Here is a 27,497-nt window from a genome sequence, read left to right on the forward strand (position 1 = left end):
TGCGATTCAGTGACAGCTGGGTAGCTGCGACGGAGACTTTCCGGTCTGCAAAGTCCAGATTATTTACTATCTAGCCCTTTACAGAAAATGTCTGCCCATGCCTGGTCTAGCACCTCACTTTGGAATTTTGATTGCATTCTGGTCTTTCAGCTGCCATCTGCAACGTAACACCCAAAGAGGTGTGACTCAACTTTGCCTGTCAGTCTTGAGTATTCCCTGTCCTCATCCGACCACCCTAATGCTATGGAAAACCAGGACACCGACCTGACAGGAGAGAATTCTCCCCCTTTAAGCTGTGGGGACGTGGAGGCCATGAGTTCATCCCTGAAACAAGGCCACGAGTGTACCAAAGAACAGACAGAAGTGGGCATCCAGCCTTGGAGGCATCAGTGGGGATCTGTCGGGGAGGCCCAGGAGAGGTGCGGCCACATGGGAGTGTCTCCTGTCTGGAAGCGCAGCGTCAGCAGGGTGAGCGTGGGCGTGGACGGCAAGTGTTGGGGAGGTGAGCTGGGTTAGGGAGAGGAGGCTCATGCTCCAACCAGCTGCCAAGGAACTAGGGTTTCTCTTCCACCAAAGCTGCGAATGGCTCTTCGTTCCCTATTAAATAAAGCCTACCTTCTTATCCTGGAATCCAGGTCCCTCCACAATTTGGTTCCGTGTGGCTCCCTTAGAGACAAGCACTGTTGCTCAGTGAGAAGTCTGCAGGGCAGAGTCTACCTCACAGTCTACCGGGAGACTGAGGTCCTGTTCACAGTGCTCAGAACAGTATGTGCAAACAAGCAGCATAGGTGACACCACCTCCGGCAACACACATATGAAGTAAGTAACAGGAATAAATAAATGTGCACCAATCAATGCACTGGCTCCACTGTCCTGCCTGTGCTCCCTGACCCCACCTGCTCTCCCACCCCGTGCCTGCCCCAGCGGCAGCCCACCCTCCCGGGTCCTCCTGACATGCTGCCGGCTCCCTCCCTGCTTGGAGCCACCTGCTGCTTGGCTGAGGGCGTGTCTGAGTCCCACACTGCCTGGCTGGGCAGATGACAGGGAGCTGACCTGGAGTGTCCTTGAGTTTTGGCCAGCTTTCCTCTAGTCTTGTTTCTCTCCAATTTTAAGCTGTTTTCTGTTTTTCAGAGTCCTTCAAATTTCTGACCCACTTCTTTTCCTGGGCTGCCAGGACCTACTGTTTTTTTCTTTAGCATTGTCCCTGTCACTTCTTGAGACTGTAGGCGAAGGCAGGTAAAGCGCAGGGCCACCAGCCCCACTGCCACCTGTCCTGGACACCAGCACAGGACCAGCAGGGGCCAAAAAGGGAAAACATGGGACCAACACTGGACAACACGGGAACAGCACGGGACCAGCATGGGACCCTGCTGCCCTCCCCACCTGCTTTCTTTCCTCCAGATCCAACTGCGGTCTCAAGCGTTCAGCTGAATGGGAGAGTCTGTGACAGTCTTACCACAACCCAATGCACGTCCCCGGGGCCAGCGTACAGTGCAGAGGCACCGTGAGAGGTCAGTCTACTGTGAAGTTTAACTAGTGCTGAGAGAAGTTGGAAACACTAGATATCTGGTGTATGGGAAACCAGCAACACAGCAGGACAGATGTACTTACTTTTCTCATTGGGGAAGGAGTAAGATCAACTTCCATCGATTCCACTCTGTTAAACACATAGTGAAAGACATTAATTGAGCCCAAGACTAGTCTGTAATTACATAACACCAATTTAAACACACATGTAACAAGACCACATATACATGTCTAAATCTTCCTCTAGTTCCATGGTGCAGTCATAGCTTAGTCAAGCACAGATCTGACCACTGTCATTTCCCTTCCTAAAACTCTCCACGTCCACCCACTGTCTGTAAATCGAATGCAGCCTCCCTCCAGAACACTGAAGCCCCCTGCCCGGGCCCTGGCTGAGCTCTTCCTCATGCTGCACTTGCAGCCGAATCTCCCCCGCCCTCCCTGAAGCGTCTGCTCCAGCGGCTCTGTACACACCACCTCTGCCTCCAGACTGTCCCCGCTCTGAGCTCTGCTAGCACCTGCCTGGAGCCCGCTGTACTGGAACCTCCTGAGTGGAGAACGTCTCCCTGACTTTGCTAACACTCGCTCCCTGGCCCACACGTTACATCATTTATGCTCAATACATGCTAGTTCCTTCCTTAGCCCAGAGGCTGATAGGGAAACATCATTTGGATTTGTTTTCAAGCTGGCCCTCCCCTAGCCTTGCCATCCTTATGGCTAGTGACCTCAGAGGAAAGAGAGTCACTGTCCTGACAGTGCTAGCAGGAGTCTCAGCCATGATGTTTATTGGTCAACCTGGATGTACTGAATTCTTACACTTTTATGTTGTCTTAGGATCCATCTTCAATGCGAGTTTAACTGTCTCATACCAGGGCAGGGCTCAGTCACCCCTGACACGGTCTCCAGTTCTACGCCCCTACCCCCAGTTCTCAATGTGGCTGACCAGGTATCTGCCTTATACAACTTCCTCCTGGTGACCACATCCCTGTGGGGCAGCCAGATACAACCTACTGGACTGGACCTGTGGCCCCCACACCCTGCACACCCTGTGCAGACCTGCCACAGTGACCACCTCTCAGTCACGGCAGGACCCGTGGGACTCACACCTGCTTGCTCTAACCTCCCCAGTTAAAACCCCCATGGGAACCCTGTCTGGGCAATGCCCTGGACACAACAAAGGTGCTGGCCCAGGGTCCCCTCTCTCTGCCAGAACCTTCACTCCAGCCTCCTGTGACCGGGATGGATGGAGGATGCCTTCCCATCTCATGGTGCCCTCCCTGCCAGAATCTATAGGTAATAAATCTTTGAACCTGTTTCCTACTGTGCTGATGTAATGAAATTGCACCTTCCACGTGAAGAACCAGGGGTTGGCCCAGGCCCAGATCCCCTAAGGATGCCGATGGGGATGCAAGGCCGAGCTCTCAGTTTCAGAGTGATGGTCAGGCAGGCACAACTGGACACGGGTAGGCCGAGAGCCACAGGGACACCCTCCAGTGTAAGCAAGCTCCCCAGGCAGGTGCCCAGGTTCAGCCCCCTTCGTGTGCCATGAGGTTAGGCTACCAGCCGCTCTGGCAATGGAATCCCAATTTAGCTCCCAAGATACCACGTCACGTGATCACCCCAAAACCAACAGCTATAGCTGCAGGGCTGGGGTGCGCTGGAGCGCACACTTGCCTTGGGACACAATGGAAGCACCAGAGGGAGCTGGGCAGCCAGTACACTGTCCAGCATTGGGATCTGCAGTATTTGTGGCTTGGAGGGGGGAAGGGATGCAAGAGAAATGCAGAAGTGTCCACAGGAAGCACCCATGGGCCCTGACTTTCGCGGGCTCCACCCCATCCCACCAGACCACACACCTGTCTGGGGCTGAAGAGCGAGGTGGCTGCAGCGGATGAACACGCGGCTTTGCTGGAAGAGCAGTGAAGAGAAAGCCTCAGCGCAAATGCACATTTAGTGTGATTCGGCGTCTTTATATTTCCCGTTCTGACATTATTTTACTTACTTGAAACTGAATTTTTTAGTGTGCTGAAAGCTGCCTGTTGTGACGATCTCATACTAAACAGATAGAGAAAAGGTATTGAATTAAACTATGGAAATTTACTTCCCACTAAGTCATTCCAACTGAAAGTATAAGAAGGCTTTGAATCACCTAAATATTCTTATGGGATTGCAAAGGGCACTTCATGTGAATTTGACAGTTCTCCAAAATGTTCTACTCGTCCAACTGCCCTGCTCCTCCCCAACCCCAGGAGCAAAATGAAATCAACACTCGTTACCATTTAAGTAACCAGCTTTTGCAGCTACAACTGATACTGGACAATGGCCAGTGACAGGTGTTACAGGTATGAAATTAAGACATGGCAACAGGAGTTACTACCGCATCAGTTTTTTTTTTTTAGAGACAGAGTCTCGCTCTGTCGCCTGGGCTGGAATGCAGTGGCGTCATCATAGGTCATTGCAACCTCAAACTCCTGGGCTCAAGTGATCCTCCCTCCTCAGCCTCCCAAAGTGCTGGGATTACAGGTGTGAGCCACTGTGCCCAGCCCATATCAGTTTTTAAAAGCTGGCAAGAGAAATGTGGACAAGTTACTTGGCCATTTTTCTGGCCTAACAAAGCCCTGGATTTATCTCCATGGCAGCAGGTAGCAGAGGCAGCAGGCTGCATCCTGTAACTTCTGATCACAGAAGGCTGCTACTCACGGGGCCTCCCTATCTCACGGGCCCGCGGATGCACTTCCACCCACGTCTGGAAGTGGGTGGAGCACACCTGTTTCCCCAGACACACCGAGGGGTGTGGACGATGCCCTGAGCACCCATCTATGCTGACTGTCTGGGCTGGGAACCCTAACCCTTTGCTCCCCTTGGGGCCACCCCCCACCCCCGACCCCGCTACCCCAGAGTCATTTGTCCCAATCCATTTTCTACCTCCCTCTTCCTTAAACAGACATCCCCTGAGGACAGGCACTTGGCTTGTTTGGCTCACTCTGAATCACCAAAGCCCAGAACAACACAGAGAACACACAAGGTGCCCAATAAAGACCTCTGCACGAGTCGCTGGACACAGTGGGTAAAAGCACCTTGACTTCTGAGTCTGGGAGGGCTGTGGCCTGAGTCCTCTGAAGGGCACACACTCCTGCTTCCAGATGCCTCTAAAATGCATTTTGTTATGTCTGGGGCTCAGAGGAAGGTGAGTCTCCAAGCCCCCTGCCAAAAAGACAACAGAAAGGAGCACCGAGACCACCATAACGATGCCACACTGATAGCCCATCCTCAGGCAGGGCAAGGCCGGGGGCGGGCAGAGCGTCTGAGGTGAGCTGGCCTAGCTGGGAGAACATGCGGGAATCCTCTCTGGAGGACAATACAGGCGATACCAAGGGTGCGTAGAGTGGGATCAACCCACGCAGCCTCACCCGAGACCACCAACCACACCAGAAAGGACCTACTCGAGTGAGAGCAGAGGCAAAGGAGGCGGATGTGGATTCCTGAGGTTATCAGGCATGGAAAATAAAAAGACTGCCTATGAAATGCCTAAAGATGGAGAAACAACAATGAGCAAATCCTATTTTCCAAATAGTACAAATGAGCAGGAATGTTCTAGAAATGTTAAATATTAACAGAATAGAATAATAACTCAGTGGAGAAGTAGCCGTAGTACTGAACAGATCAGGGGGTGGAGGAAGTAACCCAGGATGTGTCCAAATGACCTAAGAAGATGGAATCGTAACAGAAGGTGCAGAGGCACAGACGGCAGGGGCAGTGGCTTTGGCAGGGACTGCAACAGGGCAAGATTTGAAAAGGTAATGGCCAGGAATTTTACAGAATTAGCAAAACACTTCAAAAGTCCACAGAAAGAAAGCAAATTATACCCCAAGGAGAAAAAAAGTAATCCCACACTTCGATGCATGGTGAGTATCTGTCTTTCCTTTTGTGATACTGAATTTGAAGCAGGCTTTACAACAACGTCTCTGCAGAGAGTAGTTAGTAAATGCAGAAGGCTGTGTTGGCCACATAACAAAATGCGTTTTAGAGGCATCTGGAAGCAAGAGTGCATGCCCTTCAGAGGACCCAAGCCACGGCCCTGCCAGACTTAGGAGTCAAGGTGCTTTTACTCACGGTGGTCAGCCACTCGCGCAAAGGTCTTTATTGGGCACCTCATGTGTTCGCTGAGTTGTTTTGGGCTTTGGTGATTCAGAGTGAGCTGAACAAGCCAAGTGACTGTCCTATGTTGCAATGTGTTTACAATCCTTTAAAAATGCAAAAGCTGTTCTCAGCTTGAGGGTGATACGAAAATATACTTGGGGCTGGACTTGGCCTGGAGTTTGCTGATCCCTGGAATATAACCATCAAAAAACAAGCACATGGCAACTCTTATAATCCAAAATAGTGACAGCTAACCAAGGCCCTTTTCACCCCAGACAGAGGCAAAGCAGAACCTCATATCAGGAGTGGGGCCACCGATCAGTGTGACAGACACCAGAGCTTCCTCCCTGGCCTGTGGCTCTAGGTCGGCCACGCTCAGCTGCCCAACACAACAGGGAGGCAGGCATCTTCATGCACACTGGGTAGCTTGTGCCTGGACACACTGCCCATGGAGGACAGGAGCACCCACAGGGTCATTGGGTCCTCAACCTCCAAATCAATGTGCGACCACCACATGGTGACTCGCAACTATCCAACATGTCACAACATTCAACAGGAAACTGTACTGTGTTTCACAAAATCTAAGACACCATTGCATATAAGATGCACCACATCTAGGTATCACTGTATTAATTGAACTATGGCAAGTCATTGATTCCAAATTTTAGGGACACTAAATGCAAAAAAGTGTATTCAGAACAGATCGATGTGGTAAAGGCACTGATTAGTGAAAATGGAAAAAAACAAGAATTTTAAGTGGCCAGGTTTTCCAGATATTGAAATGTAACACTTTCAGTCACCGTTTTTGGTTAATTCTATTAATAGTAACTCTGGACGTGTCCTTCTGAAACGCATCCGCCACTCCCCGCAGAGCCTTTATAAACAGAACAGGCCACATGTATTTGCTATGATCCTGGCAGAAAGGAGGCCACCAGGCACTCTTGGAGGTCTGCATGCACCACCCTCCCTGGGCCCTCCCGACGCCCCAGGAACCACTGTGGGGTTCATCCCCAGGGGGAACCAGCCACTTTTTTTCCACTTTCTTGTCTCCCTGATCTTCCCTTTGGCTTCCCATGGCATGTTCTGCTTTGACAGAAGTTTCTAGTACATGAAAGTGCTCCTTCCTCCATTCCCTGGGTTACAACTGAGGTTGCACCTGCAGTCATCTCTCTTTCCAGATCTTAGAGGGCAGACGACCAAGTATACAGTGGCAGCCGGTGGCCCCGTTTGCGTACTCACAAGGGACCTTACCTTTGCAGCTGTTCTATTTGCAGCACTGCCTTCCTGAGGGATTCTTCCAACTTAGAAATCTAAACATAATTAGATAACTTCTTATTATCAGACAAGCTGTATCAAGTGACAGCTCATAGACGACATTTTAACCCTTTAAATTTCTTAAACCATGAATTAGAATGTGAGTTACTCCACATGGACGTTGCCTTCAGGCAATTTGAAGTGAATCTGCGCTGGGTCTGATTCATCAGGTACTTGGGAAATTGGCACTAGGACCATCAGTGCAGAGCTAAGAGCAGCCAAGCTCAGGAGATGCACTGCAGTCCAGCACCCCCACACCTGCGCAAAGCCGAGACAGGTGGGCAGAGCCCCAGGGAGCGTCAGCCGGGCTCCTGAGAGTGCTCTGGCCTCAAAGGCTAAGACACAGCTGTCCTGCGCTCTAGGTTGCTCCACAAGCACGGTCACCACTAACCACTGCCGTTATGTCAGTGGTGGGACCCTGGCCCTGCCACATGGTGGCTGCCAGACCTCGAGGTATTAATGTCAATTCTCCTGTCCTAGGGTTGGGTGTGTAAATGTGGTTAATACCACCCACCCTTGAGGTTTGTTTCAGGATTAGAACAGTGTACACTGAACGCTTAGCCGGGGCTGGGCACCTGCCAGAAGGCTCTGGGCAGAACTCTGGGGAGCAGTGGGGAGTGCTGGACAGGTGTGTGTGGGTGAGGGTGGGGGTGTGGTGTGGGGGTGTCAAGTGGAGGTGGGGGTGTGGGGCGGGGTGGGGGTGTTGAGTGGATTTAGGGGTGTCGGAAGGACAGGGCTGTGGGGTGAGGTGGGAGTGTCAAGTGGAGGTAGGGGTGTTGGGAGGGGAGGGGAGCGGAATGGGGTGGGAGTGTGGAGAGGAGGTGGGGTGTCAGGAGGGTGGGGACTGGTGGGAGCAGGTGGGGGTGTGAGTGGGTGACAGTCTCCTTGGCCAGGCTGTGCGCAGAAGCTTGCTGCCCCTCAAGCTTCCTGTGGCTGCCGGGCCCCGATCAGCTTCTGGACTCTCAGGAGGAGTCCTGTCATTTGGTGGCTTTAACACTGGGTTATTTATTTTACCTACTGCATAACCTTCAAAGTTGTTTTTAAAAGGACTTTTATTAGAAAACAAGATGGTTGAGCAGAAAAGCCTCCCGTCACCTCCAGGGCCCCAAGGCCCCGACACAGCCTGGCCGGTGAAGTGGCAATGGGTTCCCCAGGTGGGTAGTGGCCTGGAGAACTGCAGGCAGGTATTGGGCACAGGCTGACGGTCAGAAGGAGCCAGCGAATGTGTCCTCACAGCTGGACAAGCAAAGAAAAACAGATCTCACATCTAGTCACCCACCCCCTTTAAGAGCAATGTGTTAATTAACAAGTCTGACATTTAAATCAAAAGGTCACAAAATTCAAGAGGCAGCGATTTGACTTACCTTTTCTCTGTAGAAGGCTAATAATCTCTTCCTGTGTTTTTCTTGAAATTCTGAAATCTGAGAAGATAACACAGTTCAGTTGCTGACAGTGGTGTGTGGTCTCTGAGTACAACACCTTGTCACAGGGAAGCAGGAGGCTGGGGCGGGGTGGGGGACCTCAAGTGCGATCTCCTCCCCCAGGCGAGGTTCCACAGGGTCGGGGCCGCCACAGGGTAAACGCTCAGTGTGGATGTCCGAGGGCAGTGACGCCCGCAGGCACAGTCACATGCAAACACAAGTGGGATTAATGGGCTCAGGCCTGTCTGTCCAAGGGGCTTAAGTGGTGCTCTTGACCTGGTGACGGGACAGGACATATGACCCACCCTGGGGTGTCCACTGGACAGTGGTGACTGGTTAGAGGAATGGCCTCCTGACCAAACAGTGCCACCAGAGAACATCCTGAAACTGACATGTGGACCTCTGGCTGGGGAGGGTGCAGAGAACAAAGCCACACAAGACAGGCAGAGCTGGCAGATACCAATGGCCTGGTGGCCTTGTCGGAACTCCCAGAGCCAGCCATGCCTGAAACAATCCTGTCCCTGGCCTTCCCATTTAATGAGGCCCAGACCGCACGTTTGTTGTATATACAGCTTGAACTGGGTTTCTGAGAGCACCAACATAAATGAGAAAATAGTGGTCTGTGATTTACTCAGAGGAAGATGGAACTATTTTATGAGTGAGGTTTTCAGACAATGGTGCCTGCCCTCTTAGAATACTAAGCTGTCATTACTTCAGGCTAATCCTTGTCACTACTCAATGCACGGCTGATAGACAACAGGGCCAAACTGTGGGTTAAACTGATATTTAAAGTCAGCATCCTATAATCTATCACCCACTTCCCTCCAACCCAGCAATCTCAATCTACTCCTAATACTAGAGGCAGTTTGCATCTGCCTCATGGCTCGCTGGTCTAGGGAAACAGAGGGGTAAGATTCCGCTGTGGAACATCACCCAGCGCGCCAGGCCTCACTCCCACCCTCTCTGAGGAGAGGCCGTCTCCAGGAGATGGGACTGCTCGCGGAACCCTACTCCAGGCCAGGAGGGACAGCATCCTCCTCACTAGCTCCTGTGTTCTTGGAGCAGCTCACTAAGGAGGGGAAGATGGTCCCAGTTGCTGCCACACAGACCATGAGGACGAGTGCACAAAGGGCCTCCTGAGGCCATCCTGGCAGAAACTTTCATGCACGTCACAGGCTGCGGCCCAGAGTACCTCCCGATTGTGCCGAGGGTTCTCAAATCCTCTCACTGGTCAGGTCAATGTCCACACCTACCCCTCAAATCCCAGCTCAGGTGCACTTGTGTCATGAAGCTTCTCGAAGCACCCTCAGCAGGAACAGCCATGTCCCTGCAGATGAGGGGCCCCTGTTCCTCTTGCTTCAGGCGCTCACGGAGGGACACAGTGTCAGACATGCCTGAATGTGCCCCGGTCTCGCTTCCGGACTTGGTGAAGCTCCCCATGTGCTCTGGGACAGCCGGGGCTCTGTGCTTTCTCCCCTCTCCGCCTCAGACACATGTACAGCAGGGAAGGCAGGGCCATGGCCACGTTTCCCAACTGCTGCGCAATGCTGCACCGCCAGCTTGCCTGTCTCCTCTGATTCCTCAGCAGGCTCCATGCCCTGGCAGGGCGGAGGAATGCAGATCCCTAACCACCTGTCTTGGTGCAGGGCCTGGAGATCTGAGGAACAGACAGCACTAGCACTTGGGGAACAGCACGGGATGGAAGTTCCTGGAGCATGTGTCCACACCAGGGTCAATCCGAGGGCTCTTGATCCAGGTGGACGCTGGGGCCCAGCAAGGCCTGCAGGCAGGAAAATGCTTGTTCTTACTCTGGCAGGGCTGTTTTTAGACACAGACCGTGGAGAGACCTTGGCCAGTCTGTGGCCACCCTGGTTTGGTGAGACAGGCATGGCCGCAGCACAGACAGGGCTGCAGGGAAAGCTCCCCAAGGGGACCTGAGTGGGGGGCGGGCTGTCCTGTGGAATGAGGAGTCCGGAGAGCTGCTCGTGAACTTGGGGGGCAGCCAAGACCCACTGGCCTGTAACTCACTGTGTCCGCACCAGGACCAGGACCCACCTCTGGGACTCCACCGGGGGAGGTGCCTGGGCCTGCAACCAGCTGCTGCCACCGGGTTTGTCTGGCCCGGACTCTGACCAGGCTGCTGTGCTCCAGAGACCTGAGACACTGGCTGTGGCCTCAGAAGGGGGTAGATTTCATTAACAAAAACAATATGAAGGGGTTTGTGAGTGTTTATCTTGTTGAGAACACACCTCTCCGATTGAGACAGAGAAGCAAGTCAATAAAGGATTGCAGCCCCCGGGGCTGAGGCTGAGGCTGCTCGGGGGCCCAGGGAGGAGCTGCCAGTGTTCACACCTGCTTTGCCCACACCCTATGGATTGGCAAAAGAATGAGAGGGAACGAAGAGGCTGGAGGCAGAGGGTGGTTTCCTCAAGAGGAACCTCAGGGTTTGGGAGTGGCTCAAGCCAGCTAGGTGTCTGTGCCAAGAGATCAGGAATGGGGCCCCTGGTCCCGAGCCCAGCCTCAGTCTACTACCTTGCCGTCCACCAGGGGTGGCAGGTGCCTCTGCATGTGGACACAAGCTCCTGGTCTCGCTGGGACCAGCATCGGGTCTACAGACCCAACGCTGATGAACCCTGTCTCAGAGCAGAGGCTGGGCAGACAGAAAGGATCTCAGAAGGGTTGTCAGGAAAAGGAAAATGTTTAATTGTCACAAACTAGATCAGGAAGGGCACATGGCACTCAAAGACCTCTAGCGAGTACGAGCCAAGGGGATCCTCTCACACTGTCCTAGGGCAGGTTCCTGGGCCTGAGCCACTGGTGCTCAGAGTTTTGGTCTCAGGCCGATTTTATACTCTTAAAAGTTACTGAGGACCCCAAAGAGCTTTTTTTATGTGGGTTTTATCTGTCAATATTTACCCTATTAGAAATTAAGACATTTAAAATATTTATTAATTCATTTAAAGATAACAATGGACCCATTCCATATTAACATAAATAACACGTTGTGGTATGTCACACAGCCTTTGGAAAACCCCACTTCACACCCTGAAAGACAGGAGTGAAAAAGGCAAACCCTGGCTCAGTACAACTACAAGACAGCAGGGCCTGGGAGGCGTGGACGCCCACAGCCCACCCTCGAAGTCCGCCAGGCATGCGAGGCAGAGTGCAGGGGCTGGCCTGCTTGGTCTTCTCCCGAGACGTCCAGCCTCTGCGGAGGCTGCCCTGGGAAGGCCACTGTACTTGGCAAAGCCATCCTAGGAGCAGTGTGGCCTGTTGTTCTGATTCTAGGATAACCTAAATGTTGTATAAACTCAGGCAACTTCTGGCCCAGAGGGGTCTTGGCCTGAGTAAGGGACCCGCTGGGGCTGAACAGGACAGGCAGGCAGGTGTGTCTTGTACCGTGCTTCTGTGGGACTCTGCCGGGCTCCTGGATGGTCAGTGTCCCGGGCTCCTGGATGGTCAGTGTCCTGGTCTGGCGCTCACTTTGTGCCAACCCTGCATTCCTGGGCATCTCTGGCTGCCACGTGGCTTCTGTGTATCCAGCTTCTGGGCATTTCCCTGAAGAATGTGGCTGGGCATAATCTGAGATGGGAACAGCATGGGGATGTTCCGTGCTACTGTGGGTGATCTGGGCTGTTTCAGAGCCAGGAAGCCTTGCTGCAGGAGGACAGCCTCCCAGAGGACCGAGAGGACTATCTTGGTGGTCTGACTGACCATGGCCTGAAGGTACAAGCCCATGGGGGAGAATGACACACTGAAGTCCATCCTTGGCCTCCTGCCTCAGGTAGAGGGGCAGCTCCCAGTTGTCCCCCATGTGGCCTCTTCCCTCCAGGGCAGGTGTCAGGTGGCCAACACTGGGAGCAGCAGCGTTAACAGAAGATGGAAAGGAGGGCAGGCTAGGGGCCAAGGAGAGGACCCCTCCCCTCCTGGACAGCTTCCCCTGCAAACCAGTGGGCTGGAGGCTGTCCAGGGATGTCCAGGGAGGTCAGCATGTGGGGGTCAGAGAGGACACTGACCTGCTTAGAAGCTGGGGGTGGGGAGGGTGTACAAAGGCTGCAGAGGGCACAGTGTGGAGGTGCATGGTGACGCGTGGTGACGTGGAAAATGGTTAGGAAGAAACAGGGGGAGAAAGGATAAGCTGCAAGTAAGAGGAGTGTCACAGCACCCGGGAAAGCACATCAGGAGGGGAAGGGCCGTGGAGCCAAATACCAGGGGCTCAGCAGGTGTTCATGGGTCTGGCGGGCAGAGGGCCCTGTTACTGTCAGAAAAGGACAACCTCAAGAATAAACCTGCTGCCCTAAATCCAGAGAGCCCTGACCTGGGGCAGGGGGGCTTCCAAACCCGAAATTCCAAGGTACATCTAACTGTGAATATGGGGGGTAGGGGCGTCCTGCCCAAAGGACCCCAGAACTGAACTGAGATCACTTCTGTCTCAATGGGACACCAAAAGCACAAACCACAAAATGGATCAAATGGACTTTGCTGAAATTAAAGCTTTTCTGCTACTAATGTTTCACCATCAAAAAAGTAACAAAACAACTCACAGAAACATTCTGGTAGAAAATATTTGCTGGCCAGGCACGGTGGCTCACGGCTGTAATCCTAGCTCTCTGGGAGGCCGAGGCGGATGGATCGCTCAAGGTCAGGAGTTCGAGACCAGCCTGAGCAAGAGTGAGACCCCGTCTCTACTAAAAGCAGAAAGAAATTATCTGGCCAACTAAAAAAAAAAAAAAATATATATATATATATATATAGATATATAGATATAGATATAGATATAGATATATATATAGAAAAAATTAGCTGGGCATAGTGGCGCATGCCTGTAGTCCCAGCTACTTGGGAGGCTGAGGCAGAAGGATCGCTTGAGCCCAGGAGTTTGAGGTTGCTGAGAGCTAGGCTGACACCATAGCACTCACTCTAGCCCGGGCAACAGAGCGAGACTCTGTCTCAAAAAAAAAAAAAAAAAAAAAAAAAGAAAATATTTGCTGATTACGTATCTTTGAAGGGACTTGCCTCCAAAACATGTCAAATGCAGGGTCTCTTTGAGACAGTGTGCCTGGGCCACCTCAAGACCCACAACTCACCTGGGAAGTTTCTCTCGAGTATTTCTTACACAGACCATCTATGCCCACAAAGAAGGACTGAATGTCTGAGTCAGTCTGAAAGAGAAGGAAAATGACTCTACACTTATTGCTTCTAATTAATGCTTCTGGCCACTAGTTTAAAAATTGTACTTCAAGATCTAGAATTAACCATAGATGACACAAATGACTAGCACGTCACAACATCTGACTGGCATGCCAGGTACCCTGGGAGGAGCAGCAGCAGGACGGCCACACCTCCTGCTGCCCTGGGCGTCTCTGCAGTGAGGGCCCAGAGGCAGAGTGGCCTGGCAGCTGCTGAGCCCCTCTTGGCTATACGTCATTATCTGTGAGGCAAAAAGACACGTCTCTATGTCAAAGGCTCATGTCAAGGGTTAAGGTCAATGTGAACGAAGGCCCGGAGCACGGGGCACAGCACGCAATGGACACGTACTAAAATCAGAAGAATGATACAAGCTGACGAGCATAACTAATAACTATGTAGTCACAAGTGCATGTTGAGATATTTAAAAAGCAAACCAAAGGGACTTAAGAAAAAATAAGGGTTTAAGAAAGAATGTCCTTAAAGCATATACTCCCAACCTCCTTCTAAGGTCCCTATAACAGGCGCTGCCCTGCCTCTCCCACCTCCCCTCGCCCAGGACCGCGTCAGCACAGGATGCCGGGGTGACAGCCACCCCAGGCATGCATGGAATCGCGGGATAAATACAGGAATTCCTGGATAAGGACACACCAGACTGAAGAGATGCGGGAAGGGCCTCAGCCTCCCTCCTGCTGTCCTGTGGTTCGAGATGGCATGTGTGGACCGGGGTTGCGATGGTCATCTGAGCCCCACCCCCACAACTCCTCCCCAATCCCACTGAAGGGACAGTAAAATTAAATGTAGGTAAAATACCAGAATAGTGACAGAAAATAGGAACTAATACCTTGAATGGCCCTTTAAAGAATCCGGAAGACAGAGTGCAGACGGGCTCAGGTGAGGGCACCGGCTCTGATAAGGAGGGCTGGGCACAGGTGAAGAGGCCCTGTGATCCAGCCCAGCGTCCACTCCTGGGCCTCTCAGGGCAGTGGCCAAGCAGGGCCTCAGACCCAACAGAAGGGAGACCAGGCTCCATGGAGGAAGGTGGGAGTTCCTGGACACGCCAAGCTGTAAAAGCACGGGCAATGTGCCCTGTGGGCTGGGGGCAGGCGCTGGCTCTGCACACTTGCCCTGCGACCCTGGGTCGTCACCCAGCCCCTTTGCCCCCTGCTCCCCATGTGCAAAACTGGAACATAAACAGTGCCCTCCCCCAACCCGTTGGCATGACGGCACCAGGAAGCACAATATGGAGAAGCACATGGGACAGAGCTTAGCCCCGGCTGGCTGCTCAGCAAGCAGTGACAACCACTGTCATCTAAAGATAGCCTATCAATACACAGACCCCTCAAAAACAAAGAACTCTGTGGACCAGGAATGGCACGAGTCCGTCAGACCCCTCTAGCTACAGGCCTTCTGGGTGGGGGAACTGAGTCACTTACACATGACAGAGACCTGGATAGGACAGGAGGCGAGTGTGGAGATGGGGCAGCCAACATGGGATGCCACAGCAGAGACTCAGGGCCTCAGCAAAGCCTGGGCAGGAGAACCATGACGCCGACTACCACAGCCACACGCGCAAAGTCGAAGACAAAGCAGGAAGTGAGATTTTCAAAGTGCTAAAAAGCATTCATTTGCAACAAAGAATTCTTTTTTTTTTTTTTTTTGTGACAGAGTCTCACTCTGTTGCCCAGGCTAGAGTGAGTGCCGTGGCATCAGCCTAGCTCACAGCAACCTCAAACTCCTGAGCTCAAGCGATCCTCCTGTCTCAGCCTCCCGAGTAGCTGGGATTACAGGCATGAGCCACCATGCCCGGCTAATTTTTTCTATATATATTTTTAGCTGTCCATATAATTTCTTTCTATTTTTAGTAGAGATGGGGTCTCGCTCTTGCTCAGGCTGGTCTCGAACTCCTGAGCTCAAACGATCCGCCCACCTCGGCCTCCCAGAGTGCTAGGATTACAGGCGTGAGCCACCACGCCCGGCCAACAAAGAATTCTTAACTCTGTGAAAATATGCTTCAAAAACGAAGGCAAAAGAAAAAAAGAGGCATTTTTTTCCAGATAAACAAAAACTGACAGAATTTGTCACCAAGAGCTCAGCACTGAAAGAAATAATAAAAGGAATTCCCTACAGGTAGGAGAAATAATCCCTGATTTGGGAGGAAGCAAGGAGCACGAGAAAACGGGGCAATGTGGGAAAACCTAGGTGAATGTCCACTGTGCGGGGCGAGCCACACTGTGGCCACAGGGCACGGCGAGCGAGCCGAGTGGGAGCGGCCTGAGGCCCCTCCTGCGTCAGGAAACCCGATCCATGCGAGACTGAAAAGTCAAGACCGCAATCTCCAGGATGACTGTAAACTACTGCTTTCTTTTTGAAACTTTTTCTTTTTTCAAAGAATTAATTGTATTTAATTTTTTAAGAGTGGGGAGGGTGTGACCCACAAATAGTATAGTAATGAGGACGCACGATTAAACCCCATAGCATGACAAGGCTTTCAGTGTTTGCTGTCATCAGGCCAGAAGGCATAAACAGTGGTGTAAATCAATGCGGAGACAGTCGTCCGATGCAGTCCCTTAGGCAAGATGGCACGAGAGATCGTTTAAGTGCCCCACCCTTACCTAAATGGCCAGCAGACACGGATAACACCACAGCAATGAATCCACAGAGCTTTCTCCACGTGGCTAGAAAAACCGGCTGTCAAATGGCACACTGTCAAATGCAGGAAAGAGCACCACAGCAACCTCTCTCTTTTATAAGCACGAATGCTAGATTAAGCTACTTCAACTAAGCGGCAAGTGGGTTCTTCTGCTAGGAATGCCAACCCTAATCCACTCTGTCTTGAAATATAGACAGATTGTTTGTATATATTTTCCTTGGGATGCCAGGCTGTACGAAGGATTTTCTTGTTGAAGTCTAGGCTGTCAACACTTATTTCATCTTTCTTTCCCTTGTTGATTGCAGACTTTTTGTGGCTTCAGAACTGTGAGAGGCTTACTTGTTTCCCTGGGATGCTTCTAGGCTCATGTCTCGGTTTTTGTTCCTGTCAAACTTTCTGAAGAAATTATTGTAAGATCTAGTCAGGACAACACCGTCAGATCCGTTCCAACAACATTCAAATCTGTCAAACGTGCAGTCATTTTCATACCAAGAACAAAGTGTACTTCTGAGGTATTCATGCACCTGGTGTATCTCCACAGGCATGTTTTCCACGGTTAAGTCCCAAATTCTGACAAATAGTCTCTAGTCATCATATATCGACCACTATGGCTGAATTTTACATCATAAATAGAAGAGATAATTTGGGGGAAAAAAGACCTGTTACTGGAATCTTCAGGTTCTTCAAACAGTTTAGAATACCTATCACAGAGGGCAGGTGCTCTCATGTCACATGACCCAGTAGTTTCTTCACTGCTGCTCTACACAAACTTATTATAGCTGTTTGGATAAAAATCTGCTGCTGTAATCACCTCTGCTAGCTCTTCCATATCCACAATGTTAAAACTCCTGTCTATAATTTCCAGATGCCAAAGATTAATGTGCAAATCATCTGCAGATAAATGTTCCATAATCGCCATTAATACAAACTGGCAAATATTCTTCATGGACTAGACTGGCCATTAACCCGACGGACCTGAAGACTGGCCCTGCGAGGGTAGTATCTGTGGGAGGATCTCCATACCTTCCCCTTCCTCTTCCAAGTTACACGCTTCTGCTCTTCTGTCCCTTTCACTAATTTTCCATAATTTTATTGTTTTATCATTGGTAGAAAACGGAGCAGCATCTTTCTGGGGTAACCACCTAATTTTGTTGATCTTTTTTCTTCTCTTCTTCAATTTTTCAAGTGGTCAAACTTTGGTTCATGGCTCTGAAAGGTGCCATAAACATGACATTCTCCTCCGCTATGTGACTGGATTTTGTTCTCCTGCTCCTGTTGAAAGATGGCAACTCTCAACACTTTTATTTCTTGTTGCCCGTAATTCTCTGGAATGATTAAATTCTACTATAGAAATTACATCTGCTTCTGCCTCATAATCATTTACTGCTCTTTTCACCGGGAAAACACCACTGAATATCATTCCCTTATCCAGCTCCCACAAGAGGGGGAGACCACATATGTTCCCACTATATTTTAACTTGTAAAACACCCCTCCTTCTCAGTGCAAAATATATTTGTATATACACTCAAGAAGGCTCTCAGCAGGTGGCTGAACTAATGTTTTTTTTTTGATCTGAGTGATAGTTATGTTCTGATTGTGAGAAATTCATTGTGCTGTATATTTATAATTTGTATACTACTCTATATATTATACTTCAATAAAAGTTAATAGAAATAACTAAAAATTCCCAAACATTTAGAAATTAATCAATATACTTCTAGATAACCCCTGAGTCCTAGAAGAAACCAAGTAGAAATTTCAAACTGAAAGATAATGAAAATGTAACATTGCCAAATATTTACATTGCAGGCATAAATGAACATGAAAAGTTATGAGCCTATAATGTAAATATTATAAAGGAAAGACTGAAACTTGATGTTAAGCAAACATCTTAAAAAACAAATTAGAACCAAAGAAAAAAGGAAATTATAAAGAGAATTAACAAAACAGAAAACAAACATAAAATGGAGAAGATCAACAGAGCCAAAAATTAGTTTTTTGAAAATACAGTCATCCCTTGGTATACAAGGGGGACTGGTTCCAGGAATCCCGAGTATACCAAAATCTGCACACACTCAAGTCCCTCAGTCAGCCCTGTAGAACCCACATGTATGAAAAGTCAGCCCTCCATATGCTCAGGTTTCATAGCCTACAAATACTGTATTTGTGATCTGAGTGTGACTGAAAACATCTATGGAAAAGCACACCTGTGCAGTTCAAACCCGGGTCATTCAAGAGTCAACAGTACTAATAAAAATCAATAAACACTTGGCAATACTGGTCAAGAAAAAAAGAGAAGTCACAATACCTACTTGTAATGAAAAAAAAAATTTTTAGGATCATGTGCCCAATTCCTTATGCAAAGGGAAGGCCAAGCCTGGAGGCTGAGACCTGCAACACCCACTTCCACAGGAGCAGCTGGTACTAACATTTTGCATCAGCCAGGTTCCCATGGAAAGGTAAAGGCCTGAGTCCATTCATAAGGAAATTTCTTGTTGGCTTCTCATAAACAAGGACATGCAAATTGTAACTTTAGGTCTGTAGAATAGTCTAGCTCCTAAAACTAGAGTCTGTTTGATTCCACATTAATAATGCCCATTACAAGTTTATCTCCCCAGATATAGAGCAGAGATAATACAAGATCATTCATTCTTCCACCTACCCAGAGACATCTGCATAATGGATTCTTCTTTCACTCTTTTTATCTTCCAACATTCACCTTATATTATGTAAAATGTGGACTTCTTGGGTTTCACAAGAATGTAACCATTTGCCTCACTGCCCACCCCCTCCTTTTTCTTTCTCTGTATGCCCCCTCCCCTTAATTACTGAGTTCCCAAATCCCTCTTTGGAGAGCACAGGCCATAGATGCATTTGTGGTTTGTGTTTTTCCCAGGCATGTCCTCAAACTTTGGCTTAATAAACCTCCATTGATTGAGATCTTTGCCTCAGTCACTTATTTTGGGTTGTCACATTATTAAAATGAAAAAGGGACATCATCACAGATCTTACAGACATTAGAAATATGAGAGAACTACAAACACACTGATTAATGGCAAGAGATCTGAAAATTTAGATGAAATGCACAAATTCCTAGAAAAATACCCAAGAGGAACTAGGAACTTTAAATAGTCCCATGACTAATAAAGAAATTAAATCCCCAGTTAAAAATCTTCCCACAAAAAAAAACCTGTTAGGCCCAAAAAATGTCTCTCCAGAACTCTACTAAATATTTTCAGAAATAACTCCAATCTTACAAAAATTTTTCCAGAGAAGAGAAAAAGAAAAATAATTTACAACTCCTTTTATGAAGCCAGAATAACCCTGATTTACCAAAACTGGAAAAGAGCATTACAAGAAAGGAAAATGACAGGTTCAGCTCTCACATGAACAGAGGTGCAAAATATCCCAAGCAAGAGTAAGTAGCAAACTGAATTGACCTATGTATACAAGTTATGCTGCACCACCATGAAGTTGTATTTATTCCTGGAATCTAATGTGGGTCTAAAATAAAAAAATAAATGCAATTCACCATATTAACAAAATAAAGTCGAAAAATTAAATGATAATCTCAATAGTTACAGGAAAAGCATTAGTAAAATTCAACACCATTCATGATTTAAAAAAAACCCTTAGCAAAAAAACTTAGTGCACACATAATACTTGGTGGTGAAATAATGAAAACTCAAGCCCGAAATAAGGAAAAAGACAAGGGTGCTTGCTACTGCACTGTTTCTACTCAGCACTGCACTGGAGGTCCTAGACAGTACAGTAAAAAAAAAGAAAGGGCTTGGGCGTGAGAAAGGCGGAACTAAAACCATCCTTGTTCAAAGATGACATGATTGTGTACACTAATGCTCTCGAAGAAACTACACATAAACCAATACAATTACCAAGTAAATTTACAAGGTTACTAGTATAAGTTAACAAACAAAATCAATTGCATTTTTTATACTAGCAATAAGTACTTACGAAATTTTTTAAAATGATGAGTAGCATCCCAAATCATCAAATACCTAAGACTAATGCTAACCGTGATGCACAAAGTCTCTCTAAAAAAAACCTAAGTGCAAATAAAAATCCCAACAGGATTTTGTGTGTGTAGAAATTGAAAAGTTGATTCCAAAATTTACATGGACACACAGACTAAAGTAGGCCAACTGGTGTATCAGACAACCCCCAAATCTCAGTGCCTTGTTGTGAGGCATGTGTTTCCCACCCATACACAATTCAAGACCGTGCTCTGTGTGCAGCCTTCCAATGGCAGAGCTCTGCGCTGCTCTGCTGGGCTCCAGGCAACAGCAACGGAGGGGAGTCAGGGCTGAGGGCTGCCCAGGCCTGGAAGTGGCCCTCATTGCTCCTGCCTGCATTCCATCATGGGAAGACAGGTGAGGAGACTGAGTCTAGCCAGGAGCCCAGAAGAAAGGGAGAAGGTCCAGGGGACAACCCCCCAGCCTGGCCTTCATCTGTCATTCTGGTTATTGGTATTCACTTTACTCTTCCCCTACACAGAAAGTCACTCTCCTGCAGTGGTACAACCCAGACACCACTGTCACTGTGTCCACATCACAGCTCAGGTTCTTGGGTGATGTTTGGGCTTCTCCCTCGGGTCCTGATTTGGTCTGTAACCTACCAACTGGAAAGACAAGTGCTGTCTCTGCACTCTCACTGTGATGGGGGCTTAAGAGCAGGACAACCAAGAAAAACTCTCAATGGCACAGAGGAAGAGGGGAGAACACAGATCCATGTGAGGAGGAACAAGGTGTCACAGGGCTCCTCCTTCCCGGGGAAAGCCTTGGTTAGATTGCCACTCTGCCTTCTGGGGGAACTCTCTGGTCTGCCTGTCTTCAGCCCCTAGTTCTGCTCGCTGGGGGTGCTGCCAAGGGAAGTGAGGCAATGTGCCCTGCCTCAGTGTTCAGGGCCTTCGTCATTCAAGATTTATCTCTTACCATTTGGAGTCCAAAAGCAACTCGCTTGTCCAATCCTAGGGGGCATTCTTGTCCTTCATCTACTTGCTGCAGCTACTCCTTCCTATGTCTGCATGAAAACCAGCTAATTCTGGCCTAAACTCTTCCTCCTTGGGGAGGCAGATGTGGTGGTCTGCACACCCATCTGCTCTGCTCTGCGCTCTCCAGAGGCTTCCCTCTTGGAGGCCCAGCTGCCTCCTGTGCCCAGCAGGCACTGGCCAGTCTGCCCTGCTCCCTTGCCAACTACCCCCTATTTTGTGTGTACAACAGTAACAGCTCATTTGAATGACAAACAAATTGAACATAAATACACGTCAGGTGATGACACATGCTGTGAAGCAGCACAGAGCACGTGCAAGGACAGCATGAGAAGACACCTTTGTATGGTGGTGTCTATCACGACGAAGTCAGGGGAAATCAGCTTACAACATGTTTTATTTTAAGGAAAGAAAACAGATCAGGATAGAAACCATCAGAGCACTCTCTGAACTTAGTGAGGATAAGCATTATTTTGTGAAACTTGTTTCATGGCTGTGCACACACACAGATACCTCTACATACAAAGGCACACACGTTGTGCCCTAATATAGATGTCCTTTCTACTGAAGGTCACAGTCAAAGAAGCTGTTACACAGAGCTGTTGGGGACGGTCTCCTGAGGACATGACATTCTGCAGAGACCTAAAGCCTGTGGGCGCAGAGCCTGTGGCTGGCTCAGAGAACATTCCAGTCAGAGGGAACAGGAAGGGCCAAGCACTGAGATGGAAACAGCTGGCTCAAGGAGGGCAGCAGGCCAGGGTCACCTGCCTGGGGACCAGAGGCTGCCAGACGCCAGGACATAGAGCCTACTGACACGAGGGGACGTTGGGGTTTACTCCTGGGAAGTTGGGACACATGAAGGAGTGGATCTGACTGAGCAGATCTCTCTGGCTGTAGGGTGGAGAACAGGATCCAGGAAGCCAGAGCGAGAGGAGGAAGAACCAGCAGCTTCTGTGGGGGTGAAGCAATGGGGAAGGCAGAGCCCACAGAGTCCGCTGACGGGCCCGAGTGTGGCTGGAGAGAAAGAGAAGCAGAACAACTTCAACATTCCGAGCCACGTCACGCACTCACACATACACTCATAGACAGAGGACAAAAGAATATACATTTTTGCTAACACCAATGAATATTAATAATTACCATGTATTAAACCACAATGAAAATCTTGATAATTAAAAAAAAAAAACAACCCCATACAGCCACATTCTCTGGTCACAATGCCATAAACCTAAAAATTAACTATACAGATGACAGTGGAGCTAAGATCTAAGTACTTACAAATTAAAAATATTCTTTCAAATAATTCTGGAATAAAAAGATATAAAAAGATTAGAGACTATTTAGAAATGATACAGAAAAGCAGTACTTTAAGTGACATAGAATGGCACTTCACAAAACAAAATGGATTGTTTCAAATATATCTATTAGGAAACAAGAAAGAAAATAAATGACCTGAACATTCAACCCAAGAAGCTAGAGAAAGGCTCCAGGGCCCTACCCACCACTCTTAAGTCTGATCACGTGACAGGGCTCAGTGTGACGCGGCAGAGCAAAGAGCAGAAATGGTCTCTGTCACTAAGAGTTTAAACTGTCACATATTTGGAGGAAAGCAAAGTTCTTTCTATTAAAAATTTAAACATTTAAATCTTTTGCCCTTGCCTTTTCACTTTAGGAATTTGTGCCACAGAAATATTCTTAAAAGTGTGGAGAGATATTAGTAAAAAATGTTCACTATAAGGTTGTCTGAAATAGTGAAAAACTGAAAAAACCCAAAGGCTCACCAATAGGAAAATACTAAAATATCATGCAGTCATTTTAAAAGAGTGTGAGTGTGCCCAAAATATGACGCCAACTCAGAAAACATCATTTTGTAAAAAGATAAATCACAACAACACACACAGAACAGGTACCAAACTCCTGGCCGTCGGCATCGTTGGGAAACAGGATTTGGGAACTTTCACATTCACCATGATTTTCTGTATTTGAATTTTGCATAACTTTGTACTACGTTTGTAATCAGAAAAAACAATTATGATATTTTAAAACATCAGACCAAATGCACAATCATTTGTAACTAAGTTTATACCAAAACCAAGTTAAACTAACATATTTTATAGATAGAACAAAAGGCATTGTTTTAAGCCTACTGCAGCAGTAATTGATTTTTAAACTTACCCTATGAACAACTCTCTTAATTATATATGACCCCTCTGAAAAATCAAACTCTATCACCCTCTTAAGGAGCTTGTATTGTGCTGAAGAAATCTATTTAACCCATTTTCATTTCCAGGAACACAGCACAATTCAACAAACTACAAATAAGGTCAATCTATGGCTAAGAAAAAAAGTTGTATTGATGTTTTAAAAACCAAATCCTAAACCGTACTTTGATTATTCAGCAATCTTGTAAGAACCAGCCAACCTAGAACAATGAATGAAAATACTAGATACCACAAATGATTAAAATTAAATCTCAAATTTAAAAGGAAATACTACTGTGATTAATATTCAGATACTACAGATTTCAACTTACATGCTTTGAAAGTAAAACTGTACGACAAGGAACTTTACAAATCAAGCATTCATCCTTTTTACCTATAAAACAAAAAAAGACTTTATTATATACTGACTAATGGTTTTAAACATGTATAAATGCAGACTTTAAATTACAAAGCTTCTTCAAGAAATATACAGGATTATAGCACTTAAATGTCTTCATATTCAGACAAATGATGAGGCTGTGGGTATGGATACAGTTGGAATTATTTCTACAACTAATATTCTTTTTTTTTCTTGCTTTGCAAATATGCCCCAAAATGTGATCAAAAAGATCAACAATGCTTAAGGTTAAATTTATCCCAATATTTATTACAATTAGGTTCTATAGCAATATCTTAATCTAAAATTTGTAACTATTCCAAATGAAAATAGCTCCTCCTGGTCCCCAAATATGAAATGAGTTTGTTCTGTCCCTCTTGCTCTCACCTCTACAGCATTGCACAATGTGCCCAATGTCCAGGACAGACTACCCCTCCACTCCCTAGATACATACTGCACTGAGCTCCTGCTACCTGTAAGCCAGCACTAGGGACTAAGAATGAAAGTTTCAAGTGTCCCACCTGCTACAAGCCTGCTAATTCACCTGCCCAATCTCCAGGGTCTGGGCCTTAAATGTACCATCTTCCTCTCCATGAAATTCTAATCATCTCCCTGGAAAACTTGGACTTCCATGTGGCTGGGTATGAATATCAGCCTTGCAGTTCTCCACTGGCCCTCCTTGGTGATGTCCATGTACCCACATCAGCACCTGCTGCCACAACCACGCCCTGGGCCCCCACAGCATCCACAGTGTCATCATAAGGACTCAGAACTCTGCCCTAGCCTTCCAACTTCTTCTCTGGGAGCACCAAGTCCTCTCATCTCAGGCCAGGCATTTCTTTGTGCCCTTGGGCTTGATTTCTTCACTAGCCAGCTTGGAGCCCAGGGTTGACAAGTCACTACCAAAGCCTCCATGTTCCTCATCCTTCCAGAGAGCATGTCTGGCCCAGAGCTGGATAAGTCCAGCTGCTTTTTTCTCCCCTCTTCCAGGCCAACACAGCTAAGAACTGGGAGGAAAAATCCCTTTGCCAAGCGGTAGATTCACAGATTTGTGGATTCCAGCATTGCTGAGTCTGTGACATTGCTGGGTAATCCTTCTGCTTTTCTTGGGTGTCTCCCCCATTCCCTATTGGGAGGGTGTTCAAACAAGCCTCCTTATATCATCTACTGAGAAGAAAGAAGTTCCTGCAGATGGCCTACCTCAGTTTCCCTGCCCTCTCCTCTAGGTGTACCTGCTATACAACCCAATTCACTCTGCCTCCTTCCTGTCTGCCTTGAAGCGGGTATCTCCTCCAGCCCAAGTCTAAGCCCAAGGCTTCATCTGTGTGTTCACACTCATCTCGGTGTCCACAGAACCTAGTGCACACAATGGTGCCCTGGTGTGGAATGAGTGGTCATCTTCTAACAGCCTCCAGGGTTGTCTCCTTTCCTCTCTTCTTACAAACATGTTCAAGTTGCCCCCATCCTAAAAACAGTCACCTTCAACAGTATGTTCCCACCCTTCTATATCTTTGGCTGAAAATTTTGGAGCAAGGAAATTCCTCTTATGTACCATGATAGCCAGAAGCCATGCAGTAAAAGATTAACAGAGCTGACTCATAAACATCTAGAAGTTCTGATGGAGGAGGAGGATTGAAAGACATGACAGAGGCCGGGCGCGGTGGCTCACGCCTGTAATCCTAGCACTCTGGGAGGCCGAGGTGGGCGGATCGTTTGAGCTCAGGAGTTCGAGACCAGCCTGAGCAAGAGCGAGACCCCACCTCTACTAAAAATAGAAAGAAATTATATGGACAGCTAAAAATATATATAGAAAAAATTAGCCGGGCATGGTGGCGCATGCCTGTAGTCCCAGCTACTGGGGAGGCTGAGACAGGAGGATTGCTTGAGCTCAGGAGTTTGAGGTTGCTGTGAGCTAGGCTGACGCCACGGCACTCACTCTAGCCTGGGCAACAGAGTGAGACTCTGTCTCAAAAAAAAAAAAAAAAAAAAAAAATGAAAGACATGACAGAGAAGAAATCATATGCAGCTAACTGATGGACAAAGTGGCTGACACTTGACATATAAATAGTGCTTATAAGTCAATTAAAAAAGAAATGCTACAATTAAAGGCTGTGAAGGGAAGTCTAAGGCCAACTACATGGATGGAAGTCAGGTTAGTGGTCATCCTTGCCAGGGCTCTAGAGGGGCTGGTGATGTACTGTCTCTTAATCTGAGAGCTGATTTCACAGGTAAGTTCACTTTGTAAAAATTCATTGTGCTTTGCATTTATGCTTTTTTTTTTCCTGTATAAACTTTACTTCAACAAAAAGTTTTCATTAAAAATAAATAAATAAATACATACATCTCTGATCACATGACTACCCTGCTTATAAACAATGGCTTTGCATGGCCCACTAAACAGGGCCAGGGTCCTTTGTAGGCATGCTTTGGCCTACTTCTCCAGGCTGCACTCCAGCTTTTCTGGAATTTTTTTTTTTTTTTTTGACAGAGTCTCATTCTGTCGCCTAGGCTAGAGGGCCATGGTGTCAGCCTTGCTCACAGCAACCTCAAACTCCTGGGCCCAAGCAATCCTTCTGCCTCAGCCTCCCCAGCAGCTGGGACTACAGGCATGCGCCACCATGCCCAGCTAATTTTTTCTATATATTTTTAGTTGTCCAGCTAATTTCTTTCTATTGTTTTAGTGGAGACGGGGTCTTCCTCTTGCTCAGGCTGGTCTCCAGCTCCTGAGCTCAAACGATCCTCCCGCCTCGGCCTCCTAGAGTGCTAGGATTACAGGTGAGAGCCATGGCGCCCGGCCCTTTTCTGGAATTCTTCCACCTCCTCCGGCCTCTCCACACTTCCTTCCACCCTGGGGTCTCTGCACTTGCCTCTGCTGCCTGGGAGCCCCGCTGTGGGCCCCGCTGCCCCCAGGGGACTCTAATACCCCTTCTGGCTCTGGCTACACCGTAGTGGCATTTGTCTTTTATAGCATCCTCCCAACAGGGTCTAGTGTAGTGTCTGCCTGCTCCACGGTGCAGGGAATGCCACACTTCCAGCGCCAAGGTGAGATGCCGAGTGGGTCAGCTCCCCAGGTCACCACCATCACTCCAGGTGCCCTGCTCCCTTGGTCTATGCTGAAAGGACGAGCTGCCATGGGACAGGCACCCTGCAGGCCTCCCCTCTGCCCCTGGTATTCCCCCTACCCCCAGCCCTCCTCCTCCTCCTGCCTCCCCTCTCCCACAGGCCTCCTCTCCGTCCCCAGCTGGGGCCTAGGCCTGCTGAGGCCGCTCACCTTTGCCGAGACAAGTGTCGCAGTACACGTGCCCGCAGTTGGTCAGGCTGAAGCACGACGTCCCGTGGGGCGGCTGGAAGCAGCGATTACAGAACACCCAGGCGGCCATGCCGGGCTGGGGAGCTATGCCGCCGTTGCAGGCCCCAGCGAAGCCCACGCGCTCAGGCTGCTCCGCGCTTGCGCAAACCGAAGGCGGCCGAGCACCTGCGCACTAGCGCCTGCCCTGCTCCCGCCAAGCCCGGGGTGGGCTCAACCGGCTGCGAGGCCCCTGAGTTGTGCTTTTTCCCTCACAGGTCGGTTTGACCGGAGTGTGGGGGCGGGGGAACTTGCAGGGTGGACCGGGAAGCCCTCATCCCGCCCTTGCAGCCCTAGGCGTTCTCCTT

At 48.5% G+C, this 27,497-nt stretch overlaps 2 protein-coding genes and 1 pseudogene across 2 annotated transcripts in view; 1 reads left to right on the forward strand and 2 right to left on the reverse strand.

The window, feature by feature from the left end:
* RNF212 (ring finger protein 212) overlaps nt 1–27,269 on the reverse strand; it is a 40,839-nt gene extending 13,570 nt beyond the window's left edge. The window contains exons 1-8 of the mRNA XM_069496116.1: nt 27,115–27,269; nt 23,779–23,840; nt 13,487–13,561; nt 8,343–8,399; nt 6,916–6,974; nt 3,527–3,579; nt 3,381–3,432; nt 1,612–1,657 (exon numbers count right to left, since the gene is read on the reverse strand). Of these exons, the coding sequence (XP_069352217.1) occupies nt 1,612–1,657; nt 3,381–3,432; nt 3,527–3,579; nt 6,916–6,974; nt 8,343–8,399; nt 13,487–13,561; nt 23,779–23,840; nt 27,115–27,223 (513 nt within the window). The 5' untranslated portion in view covers nt 27,224–27,269. The remainder of the gene's footprint in view (nt 1–1,611; nt 1,658–3,380; nt 3,433–3,526; nt 3,580–6,915; nt 6,975–8,342; nt 8,400–13,486; nt 13,562–23,778; nt 23,841–27,114) is intronic.
* MAEA (macrophage erythroblast attacher, E3 ubiquitin ligase) overlaps nt 1–27,497 on the forward strand; it is a 400,167-nt gene that overhangs the window by 157,172 nt on the left and 215,498 nt on the right. The gene's annotated exons all lie outside the window — the stretch shown is intronic.
* On the reverse strand, nt 16,407–17,137 carry LOC138400961 (serine/threonine-protein phosphatase 2A 55 kDa regulatory subunit B alpha isoform pseudogene; annotated as a pseudogene).

The sequence above is a fragment of the Eulemur rufifrons genome, chromosome 20 (genome assembly GCF_041146395.1).
Source record: "Eulemur rufifrons isolate Redbay chromosome 20, OSU_ERuf_1, whole genome shotgun sequence".
In the NCBI taxonomy this organism is placed as follows: Eukaryota; Metazoa; Chordata; class Mammalia; order Primates; family Lemuridae; genus Eulemur; species Eulemur rufifrons.